The sequence below is a fragment of the Chenopodium quinoa genome, unplaced genomic scaffold (assembly GCF_001683475.1).
Source record: "Chenopodium quinoa cultivar QQ74 unplaced genomic scaffold, ASM168347v1, whole genome shotgun sequence".
Taxonomy (NCBI): Eukaryota; Viridiplantae; Streptophyta; class Magnoliopsida; order Caryophyllales; family Amaranthaceae; genus Chenopodium; species Chenopodium quinoa.
In genome coordinates this window covers 1,789,807-1,805,816 of record NW_018743691.1, presented here as the reverse complement: position 1 = coordinate 1,805,816, position 16,010 = coordinate 1,789,807, and the positions used below count along the sequence as shown (strand labels likewise).

At 36.9% G+C, this 16,010-nt stretch overlaps 1 protein-coding gene across 1 annotated transcript; it reads right to left on the bottom strand.

Moving 5' to 3' along the window:
- Positions 1-9,396: 9,396 nt before the first annotated feature.
- On the bottom strand, positions 9,397-11,898 carry LOC110683864. The gene is made up of 4 exons (XM_021860272.1): positions 11,888-11,898; positions 10,429-11,722; positions 10,195-10,338; positions 9,397-10,023 (listed from the first exon to the last, which is right to left on the bottom strand). Exons 1-4 carry the CDS (start codon positions 11,896-11,898, stop codon positions 9,397-9,399), a joined length of 2,076 nt encoding a protein of 691 aa, XP_021715964.1.
- Between the last annotated feature and the right edge of the window lie 4,112 nt (positions 11,899-16,010).

Sequence of the window (16,010 nt, the reverse complement as noted above, 5' to 3'; positions counted from 1 at the left end):
CGGAGTTCTAGAAAGAACTACGAGTCGTACAACCAATGGATCTGTAGCCCCAAGGTTTATCTTTAATGTGGCGTTGGTTTCATCCAAATCAAAGTCACAGATAAAAAGTTATGACTAAAATACCACAGTCTGTCCAGTTTAATGCATATACGTGAAGTCTTAACTCAGTCTTTGCTTGAGTCTAGTCACATAGTCTAGCCACATGGTCATGACAAGAGTCCTAACATGTCACCTACATTCACTAGTCTTAGAATACACTTTGAGTACACATCACCATGACCATGTCTTAGGTTCATGCATGAGTCGGTTTTTTTCCGTCATTTAAGTTGGGGGTATATTCTATTCCTAATTCTTCATATCCCTCCACCTCCATCATTCTTTTTCACATTCTATTCCATTTTTCTTCACATCCTCCTTCCATTGCATGTTGACTAGAGTCTGAGTTAAATAATTAACAATGAATATCCCCAAATTCCTTTTCCACAGTACTTGGTCGAGGAAAGAAGGGCGATTAATCAAGGACAATACCTTTATTCAAGTCTCACTTTTTGATAAACTGATTCGTCAAAAGAGGAAGGCTAAAAGGATAATGGCAAGTCAAGAAGAAGTCAATGATCTTAGGAACCAATTGGTTACCGTGACTGAGACACTGAAGCTTCTCGCACTCAAGATCGATGATCCCGTGAAGCAACAACAGATGGACCTCATGCAAGAGAGTCTAAGCAAGCTGTCTAGCGACTACAAGTTTCAAGGGCTTACATCACAAGGGGTCTCGCTGGACAAAGAACTTCTTCCGCATAAGTTCAACGCCACTGACATCCCTAAATTCAGGGCAACAGATAATCCTTACTTTCATCTAAGAGCTTTTGAAACCATAATAAACATTAAGAGTATCGATAAGAAGGTTTTCCCCTCTCTGTTCTCACTATCTCTTGAAACCGTTTGCCAACAATGGTACTTCTCCCTTGACAAAGAGAAAACCTCTACCTGGGAATCGATAGTAAACGCTTTCGTTGATATGTACAAGTGCAATATTCAAGTTGAAACCGACCATAGACAACTTGAGATGCTAAGACAAAAAGAGAATGAAGGCTTTACTTCTTTCTTTAATAAATGGAGGGAAACTTCCGCTAAGATGATTGAGGTCCCCACCGAAAAGGAGTCTGTGAGGATGTTTATCAAGAATCTCTAAGAAAAATATTCGAAGCATTTAAAATATCAACACAATTTGAATACTTTCAAGGACGTTCATGACATCGGAATTGAAATCGAAGATGACCTCGCAAAGCAAAAAGCTACTAACAATAGTAACCACGGTGGCTGGAAAGGAAAGAAGAACGACAATCCTTCTTCTTCCGAAAATGCCCACTCTAGTAACAATGTTAGTACCTTTGATCTCAGTGAAGTTTTAGCCATAGATAACCAAGGATCTAAGAAGCAACTAAGGAAAGACTTCACCCCCATTGGGATGAGCTACAATACTACCTTCGATCGACTCCATGCCAAAGGACTCATTACTCCCATTGACCTATTCAAGATCCCGCACCTGAAAAGAGATTGCCTAGTTGGAATCCAGACGAACACTGCAAGTACCATCAAGGTAAGGGTCATACTACTGAGAGTTGTTGGAAGCTAAAGGAGGCTATCCAACATTTGATTGATAATAACAAGCTTCCCATGCCTCTAGTTAACAAGAAGAGCGAGTGATGATAAAGGAAACAACACAAGACAAGAGTCGAGCTTCAACGACAAGATTTCGTGACCTCTTTTTCTATTTCTTTTTCATTTTTTTTTCTTTCCCCAATAAGTCTAGCATAGGCACCTTTTCCTTTCCTTAGATTAATTTTGTAGATTCTTTATTTTCTTTTAATAAAATGAGCATTTATTTCCTTATATATGATCATTTCATTTCATTACATTGCAAAAAAAAAAAAAAAAAATAGTCGAATTAAGCACAAGGTATACCAATGATTTAAGGCACCCCTTGTAGCCACATCATATCTCCTTTCACCTTTCAAATTTACAATCTTTTCTTCATAAACCACTTTGAGCCTCGTCTAACAATAGACCCTTTCATTTCTTCAACCTACATCTACCTAACCTTGGGATGGGATGGTGTGTAACTTGTGCAATTCTAAAAAAAAGTTTGAGTGATATCAAAAGATTAAAATAGCAAAAAATAAATAAAAAAAGCAAAAAAAAAAAATAAAAGTGTACAAAAGGGCAAGTGTTCCAATGTCTTTGACATGAAAATATCTTCGATAAGAACACGTCTCAGATTGCGTCTCTTATCGAGTGCTCGGTACCGTGCCTGAGAAACATGAATGCCAAGTGAGTGATAGACCGCATGATCGGGATTACCCACACTTATTAAAAATAAAATAAATGCTAAAGCAAAAGATAATAAAAAAAAAAGCTAAAAAAGAGTAGAAACTCAAGCATAAAAATATAAAGATTCAAAAGCAAGGTTGCACACCTTGGGGGCTTATCTAGGGTTTTGAGCCTTTATCCCTTTTTTCTATAACCTTTAGCCTAACCACGTGACAACCCTTAAAAAGACCTTTTTGAGGTATACATACACTTGTGCGAGGTTCGGCTAGAGCTACGTTCAGCCTGATTCCTAACGGATACGTAGGCAACCTCACATCGAGGTGCGGCCGTAATAAAAATGCATTCATATTCACACACTTACACCATGATCATATCAAGGGATCTCCAATGCTCATCCCTATTCACTTAGAGCTAGACTTGGGAGCTTGATCCCTACATCATTAGCTTACCTAGCCTAAGAGTCACCACCATTTGACTCTTTTAACAAATAATATTTTTCCACACACTTAGCTCTTGTGGCCTAGCTTTAGTGTCACTTTCACACACTGCACAAATACATGACCAAATATACTTCCCTTAGGAACCCTTTGTCATGAAATCTTAACACAACATTGAAGCATGCCTTGTCATATCAACATCACTCATCAATCATAATCATCATTGCATCGAAGTATGAAGTACTTAGCCTCCGTGCCTAAGTTACCCAAATACTTTCATCATGGAGTCAACAGTTGAGATAGCCTAGGATGGGTTAATCCTTGCACCTTGAGAGATAGCATCAAACGACATTTGACTAAGCTCATTCAACATGCATCTTCAAACTTCACTTCGATTCCTTTTCATGTCTTTCTTTTTTGGGAGAAAGTCGGTACCCTCCACAAAAATGACGGAAAATTTTTTCTTTTTTGCATTTTTGAGTTGCACGATCACATTACTATGCACACACGGGTCACGAGTCACATGTGTCATTTCACTTTGATTTGAGTCTAACACATGTGTCAAACAGTTTGAGTCGAGTCAACCTCGAGTCAGTCAATCATATTGAGTCAAGTTTATGCCTTGAGTCGTGTCAAGTCAATGAGTCAAGCAATGCTAAACCTTAGGTCAACCCTAAGATAATTAAAGGGATTGGCAAAAAACTATAGTCAAAATAAATAAAGGTGTAGCAGAACAGGGAAGACCTTATCACAGCGTTCGGCGACAGAGTCAATTCTTGGCGCCAGAGATATTTCAGCAGCGACAGAGCTCGAAGCCTCTCATCAGAAAGGTAATTTCGACCTCATACAGCAGTTTCGGGTTCCTAGGTACGCCAGTTAGCCCCTATAAGCAATTTGACATGATTAAGTAGTCAGTTTGATTACAATTGCAATAAGTGATCGACCTGATGAAAGATCGTCTCACTTAGCTTAAAGCGCCTAATCACGGAGACACCGACATACTGGTTTTAGCAGAAGCAAAGTTCAGGCGAGCTTTAGAGATCGACAAACGTTGGTCTTCGGAAATTTCTTCTTCAGAATATTATCGCAACAAACGTTCAAGTCTCGAAGCTCTTCGTTCAGAGACGCGTGGACACATCATTCAGAAGATCATATCATCAAAAGCTCTATTGTTCAGAGACACGTGGACATAACAAAAAGGAAACTCTTTTGTTCAGAGACGAGTGAACATCGAAATAGCAAGATGGCATTCACTAAGATTGTGGAAGTTGTCACCAAAGATTTGAGAAGATAGCACGAGATGGGCGGTCTTCGACGACATTCGCTAAGATTGTGGAGGTTGTCACCCAAGATTTGAGAAGATAGCACGAGATGGGCGGTCTTCGACGGCATTTGCTAAGATTGTGGAGGTTGTCACCCAAGATTTGAGAAGATAGCACGAGATGGGCGGTCTTCGACGACGTTCGCTAAGATTGTGGAGGTTGTCACCAAGATATGAGAAGAGTGGTTCATGATGAGGCGGTCTTCAACGACTTTTGCTATGATTGGAAAGGTTGTCACTATGATTCGAGAAAAGGCTCGAGATGTAGCAACGTTGATCGACGGCGTTCCCTAGATTGCGGAAGATCGTCAAAACATACAGCAAGATGGTGTCCCCTAGATTGTGGAGAGTTGTCACAAACAAATGAGGATTGTTTCAAGAGAAGCAATCTTCGGTAATATTCCCTTGGATGTGGAGTATTATCAATGCGGATGGGGATTGTTTCAAGAGAAGCAATCTTCGGTAGTATTCCCTTGGATGTGGAATATTATCAATGCGGAGGAGGATCGTTTCAGGCGAAGCAGTCTTCTAATTTGGAAGCAGTTACAGGCGTAACAATTTTCAACCGGGATGGCATTCTCTAGCTTGCAGGAGGTTATCAAAACAGCGACAGCAACAATCGGTTACTTTCAGAGACGTGTGGTCGACGGTGCAAGATACGCGTTTCTTAACTCTTTTATCTGTTTAACTAACACTAGTTTTGCAGGTATCGGCGTTGCAAGAGTGATTTAGGATCGTAGAACGTTCTGAATCATTCTCCGTCCCTTTCGATACTTTGACTTTCGTTTTCAAAACTTGCGTTTCTCCAAACTCAGTCAAAGTGGGGGCTTCTGTAGACACCCATTTGTGTCTCCCCAAAACAAAACCCAGTGATGAGTACCTTTCGCGTCGAATCATAATGGAATGAAGCGAAAGTGTGGAAAGTCTAGTGTTGCGGATAGTTTTTATTTCTTTCTCTTCTCTCTGTTTTTGAAAACTTATTTTAAGAAAATAGCCAATCCAGTTTGTTTGGTCCATGATATGGGTCCAATAATAGTGTAGTTGGATGGGGTTTGAAAAGACCTTTCCAACGATGTATTATAAGCCCAATTCCGATGAATATCGAGGAAGTTATGGCTAAAATACTAAACTGGGCCCGATTTGGTTTTTATATGCGACCCAATGATCTAGAGGAGGGCCTATTATTAATTATCATTCCTAAAGCTATTAGGATTGATTATAGTCTTTTAGAATACTCTAGGAGTTTCTTTTAAATCCTAATGGAGTTAGGATTGATAATTATGTTTTGAAGGGTTTGAAATTGAATAAAACTACTCCTTTTAAGAATCCTTGTTTTGTACGAAGTGGAATATATTCAGATTTTATTTTCGTGCCTCATAATATTTATCCAAATTTTATATGGTTGGATAGATCTTGAAATTATCTTTCCAATGATATATTATAATATTAAATCCGAGTTATAACGAAAAAGATATGAATGAGACATGAAACTTTATCCAAAACTGACACCCTTCCACTATTTTGGCAACTCTTTTGCTCTATCTTCTTCCCTTTTGGACGCCACCGTACTTTAGTGTATGATCACAGTGGGGTTCAAGCTAGTGGGATTTTTAAGGCTTGAAATTATTCCCTACAAGTACCCTTTTAGGTTTACTCGCAAACAATTTCCAATCAACCTAAGCTTTGCAATGACTATTAACAAGTCTCAAGGTCAAACGCTTGGTAGAGTTGGCATATATTTACCACAACCGGTCTTTTCTCATGGTCAATTATATGTTGCATTGTCTCGTGCTAAAAAAGGTAAACATGTTCAAATATTGATAAAGCCCTCTGCGGATGAACCACATGGATGGAGAAAGACTAAAAATATTGTATGTTATGAGATTTTAAGGCATGCTGGAATATTGTAATTTTACTTATCTTTCCTTTTACTTACGTTATAATTTTACTTCTATTATAAGAAAGACTAAAAATGTTGTATATTATGAAATTTTAAGGAGTGCTGGAATATTGTAATTTTACTTATCTTTCCTTTTACTTACGTTATAATTTTTCAACATTGTAATGTTGTATATTATGAGATTTTAAGGCGTGCTGGAATATTGTAATTTTACTTATGTTATGAGAAACACTAAAAATGTTGTATGTTATGAGATTTTAAGGTATGCTGGAATATTGTAATTTTACTTATCTTTCCTTCAACACAGAGTGAACATACTTATCTTTCCTTTCACTTACGTTATACCATGATATTATAATTTTATCACTTGTAATATTTACTTACATCACATTGATGCATGGTAGGTTCAATTTAGATTGCACAACGACATAATGGCTGCTCAACAAATTCCTCTTGCTAATTTGACAGAGCAAAGCCGAAATTTTACTACAATAGCCACATTAATAAAGAAGCACCCGGCAAAAAAATCTCGCGAAGGCACGACAAATTTACAACAACTTATTTTTGAAGACGCACAGGTATATCATACACAATTTATAAAATATTAATTATGTCAGCATAATTAACAACTACTTAACATTGAAATTGACAGGGAACACAAGTGAAGGCTGTGATCTTTGAACGAGATATTGAGTTGTTTCATAATCTTCTTATTGAAGACAGAGAATACAAAATTACCAACTGTATCATAACTCGCATACCTGACATGTATGTTAGAGACAATCAGCTGTATCAGATGACGATCAATTCTTCAACAAGAATTTCTGACACACAACAAAGACCTGAACCAAGCTCGTACTTTGTTCTACTTAATCGGGCTCTGGATTTCGTCGGCACATCTAATCGAATAAGTAAATATTACTTAATACCCATTCAGATATTATAATTACTTTAGGTGCATCGTAAATACACATGAATTAATTGACATATACAACTAAGTTCTTTGTATTTTTTCCTTAGATATTATTGAGATTGCTATTCACATATACAATGTAGAAACTCACTCCAGGACTTCCGGACTGCCTAATGAAGTGCGTAGGATTAAGATCATAGATTCCAAGTACGTGTATATATATTACAATAATGTAAAATGCTTTTTCAATACAAGAGTACTTTAACTTAATTATTACTATTCTTGTGGAACATTTAATTTCTTCTACTTTTTGTAGCATGAAACCTGTTATGCTATCAGCATGGACTACTCTGGTTCACAACGAAGTTGCCGATGTTGTTGATATTATAGATACGATGCCTGTTATAGAAGTTTCTCGCGTCAAAGCATCAACTTTTGACGGTATATGATATAAAAAAATAAGTAGGCTAAATTAGAAAATAACACCTGTTAAAAGACCTAATTTTGTTTTTAACACCTTAAGATTTCGAAGTTTAATTATAACACCTGTTAAAAAATAAAAATTTTGCTTTCACCACCTAAATTGGAACAACGTTAGAGGATCTGTTAGCTGGGCCCACAATAACGGCTATTTTTTCCAAACTGCTTTATATAGTTACGACATCCTTCACTAATGTAGAATTGTTGAGCTGATTACACAAAGTTGCTTCACATTTTGCGAATTCGACTAACAAATTGGCGAAATTGTTTGATTTTACCATCATTGTTTGGGGGACGTAGATATCAAATCAGGTAATTGCATCAATAGCACTTTAGAAACCCTAATTTATCTTTCAAAAATAAGGCGTAAATTAATCTATATGTTGTTGACTTAAATGCATAATTCAGGTCGCATCTGGCAATAGTCATGTAATTCATAAATAGTTAGGGTTCATTGTGTGTTAATTGTGCTGTAATTTGCGAGAAAATGAAATTAGGGTTCATTGTAGAAATAATTTGGGGGTTTTGATTTGTAGGAGTGATTGTTTAATTCCCTTGGTTCAATTGTATTTTTTTCATAGTACGAATGGTTTTGCTTATTATGGATGGCAAATTGGTGCAGGAAATGTCTTCTACAAGTTTCTCACCTTCAAAGGAGAAGAAGTGCAAATGTGGTGTTCCCTTTGCAAAGCTTACCAGTTGGACAAGGGAGAACCCTGGTCGTAAGTTCAGAACATGCAAGTTCTACGATCCTGTAACTGAGAGCAGAGGTTGTAAAGCATTTGAATGGGTGGATGAACAAGATGGGACAACCTGGCAAACAGAGGTGATCAACAATTTGTTGTTAGATAAGAAACTGTTGAAGGGGGAAATTAGTGATTACAAGAGGGAAGTTGATGATCTTGGTGGACAGTTGAGGTGTTTGCTGAATGAAGTGGACAGGCTGAAAATGAAATGCAAGGCTTTAAACTCTGACAGGAACAAGATTAACAGAGAGATGCATGGAAGGAATGCTAGATCAGATCACTCTGTTCTTAGTCTTGCTGTTGGGATTAGTTTGGTCATATTAGTGATCCTTCTTATTAGGGGGTTTGTAATGCATTAAGTATAACTTGTAATGCTAGTAATTGCATGAAACAGTATTATGGTAATGTAATGATTTATAAGTGGCAGTGAACCACTATTGCAAGCAAACTAATGTACACAATTATGAAAGAAATGAATTAAGTAAGTACCTAAGTAGTTGATATTGCATTTAAGTTGTTGATCAAATTTGTTGTTGCAGTGCCTAACAAAATTGGCTGGTAAAGCCTTAAAGCAAAGTATTAATTTAACAAAACATGATCCTTGTCCTAAACCCAAAAGTAAAGCTACAAATATTGCAACTGATTGTTCAGAAAATACAACCAACAACTAAAGTTCAGAAAAACAATTCAAACATCATTGTGTCAGCCCTCCTTGTCTGGAAGTCAGCAGCTTAGCCCTCCTTGTCTGCACTCCAGTAGCATTGGGTTCAGGTTGGCTGGAAGAGGGGGTGGTGTGATGCTTGGCTTGTGGCTGCCCTTGTTGACTGTGTGAACCTTTCCTCTTACTCAATGGTTCACAGCTAGGTTGCTCTTGGGGAAAAGTCCTATTCCCAATGCTGTTTGGACCAGCCCCTATTGCACTCTGTTTATTAAACACAAATACCAATAAACAAGTATCAACATCCAATTTCATCACAAATTTCAAAAGAAAAGTTACAAATCCAACAGCATACCTTCTTAGCAGCTTTGATCTCCCTCTTCTTCCTTTGCTCAACTACCCAAGGTGAATTTAAAGGAGGCCTTCCTGCAGTTCTCTGCTCAGTTGGTTCAGGTTCATGTGGGCCCTTGCAAGTCTTGGGATATTGGCCAAATCCACCACAAATCCTACACTGACTTTTCCTCCTCTTTCTTCCCTGCTCCCCTCCTGTTGCAGATGTTCCCTCCCCAGGTTCTAGCTTCCTCTTCTTCTGTTTAGGTCTTCCAGGCTGCTATTTGAATGCTGGTGGATGAGGCTCTCTCATGTTCACTCTCTCCCAATGCTTTGGGCCTGGCATAGGTTGAATTGCAGGCTCATATGCTGCTCTGTAAGTGTCCATAGTGTAATAGGGGTGGACAAACTGCTCAGCATCAACCCTCTGATCCATTATGCATGCAAATGCATGAATACATGGGATGCCTGTTAATTGCCAGTGATTGCAGGAACAAGACCAATTTGGCAAGTCAACTAGAACCTGGTCATCATTCAGCTGCACTTCATAAGTGTCATCCCTGGAAGCTTCAATTATGCAATTCCTAGCCACATAGCTCATCCTCTGAAATAGCTTATGCACATATGGAGTGATGTTGGTTGTTATTTCCTTGGAGTCCTCCCACTTCTCATTATTTCTCCTCATCATGTACCTCCTCATCCATTCCATTTGGGTGAGGATAGGTTTGTCTCTTGCATCTCTGATAACAGAGTTGAAAGTCTCACACATGTTGTTTAGTAACATGTTGGACCTGCAACTGTCACTGAATGCATGTCTGCACCAGTGATGAGTGGGGATGTTCTCCAAATAATTGTAAGCATCCTCATCAAGCTCCCTAATCTGTTGCATGGCTATCTGAAACTCAACCTACAACCACAACAGGAACATTATCATGAAAGAATAACATACACAACTGTTGTTGCTCTTATTTTGCTTTTATACACAACAGGAACATTATTACATGAAGTAGGTACATGAACAGGAACAATATCATGCATTTACTTATTCAAAATAATTTAAGGTCACCTAGAGACTTACAAATGTTGTTGCTCTTGCAGCACTCCAAAAGAGCTCTTTGAAAACTGATCCAGTGAACTTCAACTTGAAATTTGCCCAAATGTGCCTAACACAGAACCTAGTCTCTGCATTAGGCACAACTTCAGACAGAGCTTCAACCAGTCCCTGTTTAACATCATCAACAATTACTTGTCACACTTCAAACAATAAAGAACAGGACATAAAATAAGACTACAATAATCAAAACAATATTACCTTCTGCCTGTCTGACATGAAGGTGAAGCCTGCCCCATCTGCACTTCCAATGCATTGCATCAAGGATTCTAGAAACCAGACCCAAGTCTCCCTGTTTTCAACCTCACAAGTTGCCCAAGCAATGGGGTAAATGTTGTTGTTCCCATCCTTGGAGACTGCAACTAAAATCTGGCCTGGATAAGCTCCTTTCAAGTGGCAGCCATCCACCCCTATAATTGGCCTACAACCCTTCAAGAACCCATCCTTCAAAGGCCTTAAACAAATAAACATCCTCATAAACAAGGGAGGCTCAGGCTTTTCAATGCCATCAATCACAACATTACAACCACACCCAGGGTTGTATTTCATTACAGCCTTCCCATAATCCCATACCCTAGCATATTGCTCTCTTGCTGAATCAAAAATGATCAACTTAGCTCTACATCTTGCCATCCAAGCCCTGTAGTAGGTCACTTCTACCCCCAAGTCATGAAGCACCCTATCCTTGATTTGCTTAACCTTCCATGATGGGTTAGTTCTGAACTCCTCAAGATACCTCTCAGCAATGAACTCTGTTGTGACCTTCTTGTTCTCCCTGCTTCTCACACATTTATGCTCCAACTTCATGGTTTTTATTTGCCAAGTATGTTGTCTTTTTAACTTAGTAGCATGGATCTTGAAACTACACTTCACTCCACCCCTGCATATACACAAAGGCATCCTACTTGTCTTTGTGTCAAACTTGCACCCACACCTATTCCTACACTGAATAGTAATCCTAGTACTATCATTGTGTAAATTATAGTACTCATACCTATTCTGTATGACATGCACTCTTAAAGCTTTCCTCAACACTGTAGCATTGCTAAACCTAAGCCTATGAACAAGTATAACAGGCTTTGAGAAGTCAGATTTGTCATTAAACCATGGACTTTTGTCCTCTTCATCAGATGAACCATCCAAGCTCCTTAGGTCATCTGATTCTCCCTCAATTTCTTCTTGTAGTTGTACCTCATTCACATCCAAGTTATCTGTCAACCTTGCCTTTGGATCCTTGGAAACCCCCTCATCATGTACATCAAACTGCTTCCCAAGACTTCTTGTTACCTTAGCTAAAATTTCTTCAGAATTCTGCACAAACCACCTCTCATCCCCACTGTCATACTCCTCCTCTCCAGGCTCCCAAGTTATGTCAATCTCACTCCCATCACTTGAAGAAAACTCATCTTCCTTCCCAGTCTCACTGCCCTCACTACTATCCTCAAAAATCAATCCTTTGCCTACAGATTTTTTTTCCCTTTCCCTTATCCAACACCTTCACACTGCCAGAACCCCTTTCAAGCTTAGCTTTACCCTTTTGTTTCCCCTTACTCAACAACTTCCCTCTACCAGGAACCCCCTTAATCTCAGCAGAAACCCCTTCAACCCTTTCTATCCCCTGTCTAGATCTAGGTTTAGGAGATTCTTCACCCTCCCTCACCTTAGGCTCATTTTTGTTAATTCTTGGGCTCTTCCTAACTACAGCAGGCTTACCTGAACTTTTCTTCCCCTTTCTCTCAGCCTTTACTGGAGTGGACTGGACCTGGATCTCATGTATGGGCCTTAATGTTTCATTAACAGTCACAAATACTTCAACATACCCTTCCCCATTCACTGTCTCCAGCAGCCCCTTCACTTCCTCTTCATTTACTAACTCCCTTCTCCCTGTGTTAAAGGTCCTACCTCTTTCTTTATACCAAAGTCTGTAGTTAGGTGGGACATGGACATTAAAGTTCACAAACCCATGCACAGCAGCTACCCTCAAATAATGCAAATCTATCTTATCCACTACCACATCCCTCCTCCAATAACATAACCCACCACACCAACAAAGCAAATGCTTTGATTTTGACACTTGTTTAGTAACAAAAGCACCCCCTACTCTAAATACTATATCAATTAATCCATCTTCGTTGTCGGCCATTTTTCTACCTAATAAACAAATGCAAAGCAAATCAATAAAAACCAACATAGATAACCCCATTACACAGTCAACCGCAATACTTTAATCAACACAATCAAACATATTTAAACCAACACAATGACAAACCAGTCAACAGTCAACAAAATCAATGATTTAAACTAAATAATTCACACATTACACCAAATCATACTTAATTTAATCAAATTCAACTTTAATTACAAATTACCCCATTTTACTGTTCTTAGGGTTCCTAATTTTTTTTCCCAAATTACCCTACTACACCCACACAAATGGCATAATGCAGCACACAGTACTTGTTGAAAACTACTTTAAAGGGTTCGAAAGGTACCTGTATTGGAATCTTACTCCTGTTGCTGTCAGAATCCACGAAAAAGTCCAAGCTTTTTGGATGTTGGAAATGGCTGACGGAATCTCACTGACTTGTTTCGCTCCAATATTGACACCTCCTCTTCCAACTCAATTTCTCAATCATAACAATCAGTATAGGGTTTGAATGTTCGCAGTAATTTTGGTTGTTCAAGATTTGCAGACGAAATTCAATGAAGCAAAATTAGTTGGGTGGTAATAAATGACAGAGAAGATAAATTCGAATTGAAGGGGATGGAATTTGGAGGGTAAACGACTATGTGGGCCCCACCAAAAAATTCCGTCACAGTTTCTGTTATCCGGTGGTGAAAGCAAAATTTTTATTTTTTAACAGGTGTTATAATTAAACTTCGAAATCTTAAGGTGTTAAAAACAAAATTAGGTCTTTTAACAGGTGTTATTTTCTAATTTAGCCAAATAATTATAACATAATAAGTACACTTTCACTAACTACCTGCGCCATATATGTTTACAGAGGGTTCATTCAACACGACCTTTGCTTCCTCACTGAAAATTAACCCAAGTACTCTAGAAGCACAACTTCTCCGAGATTGGTAAACCAAATTTCCAATCTAATTCCATATGTGTATTAATTATTACTTAACTTACGCTGTTGATTTACAGGGCGGTGAACAACAAGGACCAAATTCGAGTCCTTCAAAATTCACTCGCAACGAGAACAGCAGAATGTTCTCAACAACCTGAATTAATAATCCCAATTTCACAATTACCTGAGCAAGAGGTAAATTACATAGTATGTTTCATTACACAAATTAAACTAAACAACGTAATGTTTTGTATAATTACATCTGCATTTTCTTTGGTATAAGTCTGGAAAAACAGTACGGATCATCGGACGAGTCACTTGACATTACAAACAAAAGCAGTATTGTATACAATGCATGTAATGTCTACAGCAAACGATGTGAAACTGAAAGAGGGTTAGTGTTCAATTGTCGTGCTTTTAGCTCTCCACACGTAGGAACATCCGAATCACAGTAATTGATATACCACTACTAATAACATATCATACAATCACTGCTTTTCTTTATCCTATTAAATATTTAATCATGCATAATTATACACGTTGTAGAACTGTGCTGCATATTACTTTTGCTGACGACAGTGGTGATATACCAATCACACTTTTTGGTCATCTTGCTGAACAACTGATAAATGATGATGCTAATCATATGGCTACGCTCACACTACAAGTATGTATGCTTTAACTAATATTACATTCATAACTACAAACAAACTTACATGAATCATTAATCATTTTATACACAATTATAGGAACAAAGATCTCTTGTAGACAGTTGCATTACAGCTTTGAAGGACAGGGAGCTTACCATAGAGATGACGACGTACATGTTGGGAGAAGGATTTCAACAGCTCCGCTGGAAAGCTAAGCGCATCATTGAAGCTTATATGTAGAATAATTTCCAGACGTGTTTATGAACATATATATGTATATAATTTCACGCTTTCAGTACAAACTTTGTTTCCTTAGACAATTTCAACTTTTAAATATATAATAAATAATGTTTGTTTGAATACATATGTACTTCTATATGTAGATTCACACTAAATAACCATTTGTTTTACGTATTTACCATATTTTAATGTTTTACTCTACAATATAATAAATCCTGTACAATTTATTGGAATACCAAATACATAGAATTAATATAACATATTCTAAGCACATAAGATTAAAATAATAAATTAGAAATGAATACACACAGATACCACACACACACACACGTGTAAATTTTACAATTTACATTATAGACACTTGTGCAATACGCATAAAACATAATACATGTCTCACATGTGTACTATAAAACATTTTTAGTTTTGACACGCATGTTTGAAACTCAATACGTAATAAAAGATCACTACAAGATTTTTAAAGTATGCCTATAAATAGAAATAGAAACTTAGATTTTCTCTTAAAACAATAACTACTGCAAATTCACTTCATACGTAAAAATTTCATTAGATCACATTAAAATACTAAGTTCTTAACCACCATATAATGTATGAACCACGGAGAGTTTTGGAAACAAATATCAAAATAATTCTACACGATATACTACTTCAGCTGGGATTACCTCAAGCAGAATTCGGTATTTATGCTGTCACCAACGATGAAGTAAAAGCTTATATAGATATAAATGATATTCCTAATGTCCCATGTCATGTACGATTTATTGGGACACCAGCTACTCGAATTGGTCCATCACAACAAAACGCTGCTAAACAAGCACTCAAATTTCTTCAACAAACTTACAATATAGATGTTGGCAACTATAACTACTATCAATTGAAATTAGAAGAACACAATCATAAACAACTTTTACAACAAATGTCAACAAATTTTACTAAACTTAAGCTTTAAATTATATTTATACATGTATTTATCTTTAATATCAAATGTGTGTGTGTGTATACATACATACATATAGAGTTTATATTATGTATAATATATTTATGTAAGGACTTTTATAACATATATGTATTTAGATTAGTGTGTATGTATATATATATATATATATATATATATATATATATATATATATATATATTATAGATTTTACGAAATTTAAATATTTATTCTGTAACAAGTTGTACTTATGTAATACAATAATTGTATTGTAAAATAAAATAATATATTCAGTTTGTACGTCTATACTTTTTTTCTCCCACTTTTTTGTATTTTGTAAATATTTGTATAGTAGTTAAACCTACCAAACGTCAATTGATAAAAAATCTATTTAACAATACTTAGATATATACTAACCAAGTTGTTGCCCGCGTGCGTAGCACGTAGTGCCACAACTAGTATATAGAAAACCAATTTTATTTTAAGCGGGGGACCCCCTTGTCTCCGCCTAGTTCCTCGGTTCCCCCTATGCCCTCCTTTAACATCTATATTACTCACTATCTATGACTCATAGAGTACTGCTACTCGAGTAGTCTAGTTGAAACGTAGAGTAGAGTAGGCAAGTCCTTTTTTTTTTTGACCAGTAAAGTAGATAAGTACGTTATCACAAAAGTTGAGTAAAATTAAATGTTTCAAAATTTCAAAGACAATGCAAAATAAACTCTTTCCAGCTTCTAGTTATAGATTGATGACAATGTTAAGTTTACTATTTAACAAAAACTCTAATTTATAGTTTATATTGATGACAATTATTAATACGGTCAATGGCTATTTTTTTTCAACTTATTTTCAATACTTAGGCTA

Bases quoted from the DNA above. Each gene is read 5' to 3' on its own strand.
- LOC110683864 (XM_021860272.1), bottom strand. The intron at 10,339-10,428 runs GTAATATTGTTT...GATGTTAAACAG, and splicing joins TCATGTCAGACAGGCAGAAG to GGACTGGTTGAAGCTCTGTC. The intron at 10,024-10,194 runs GTAAGTCTCTAG...TTGTGGTTGTAG, and splicing joins CTGCAAGAGCAACAACATTT to GTTGAGTTTCAGATAGCCAT.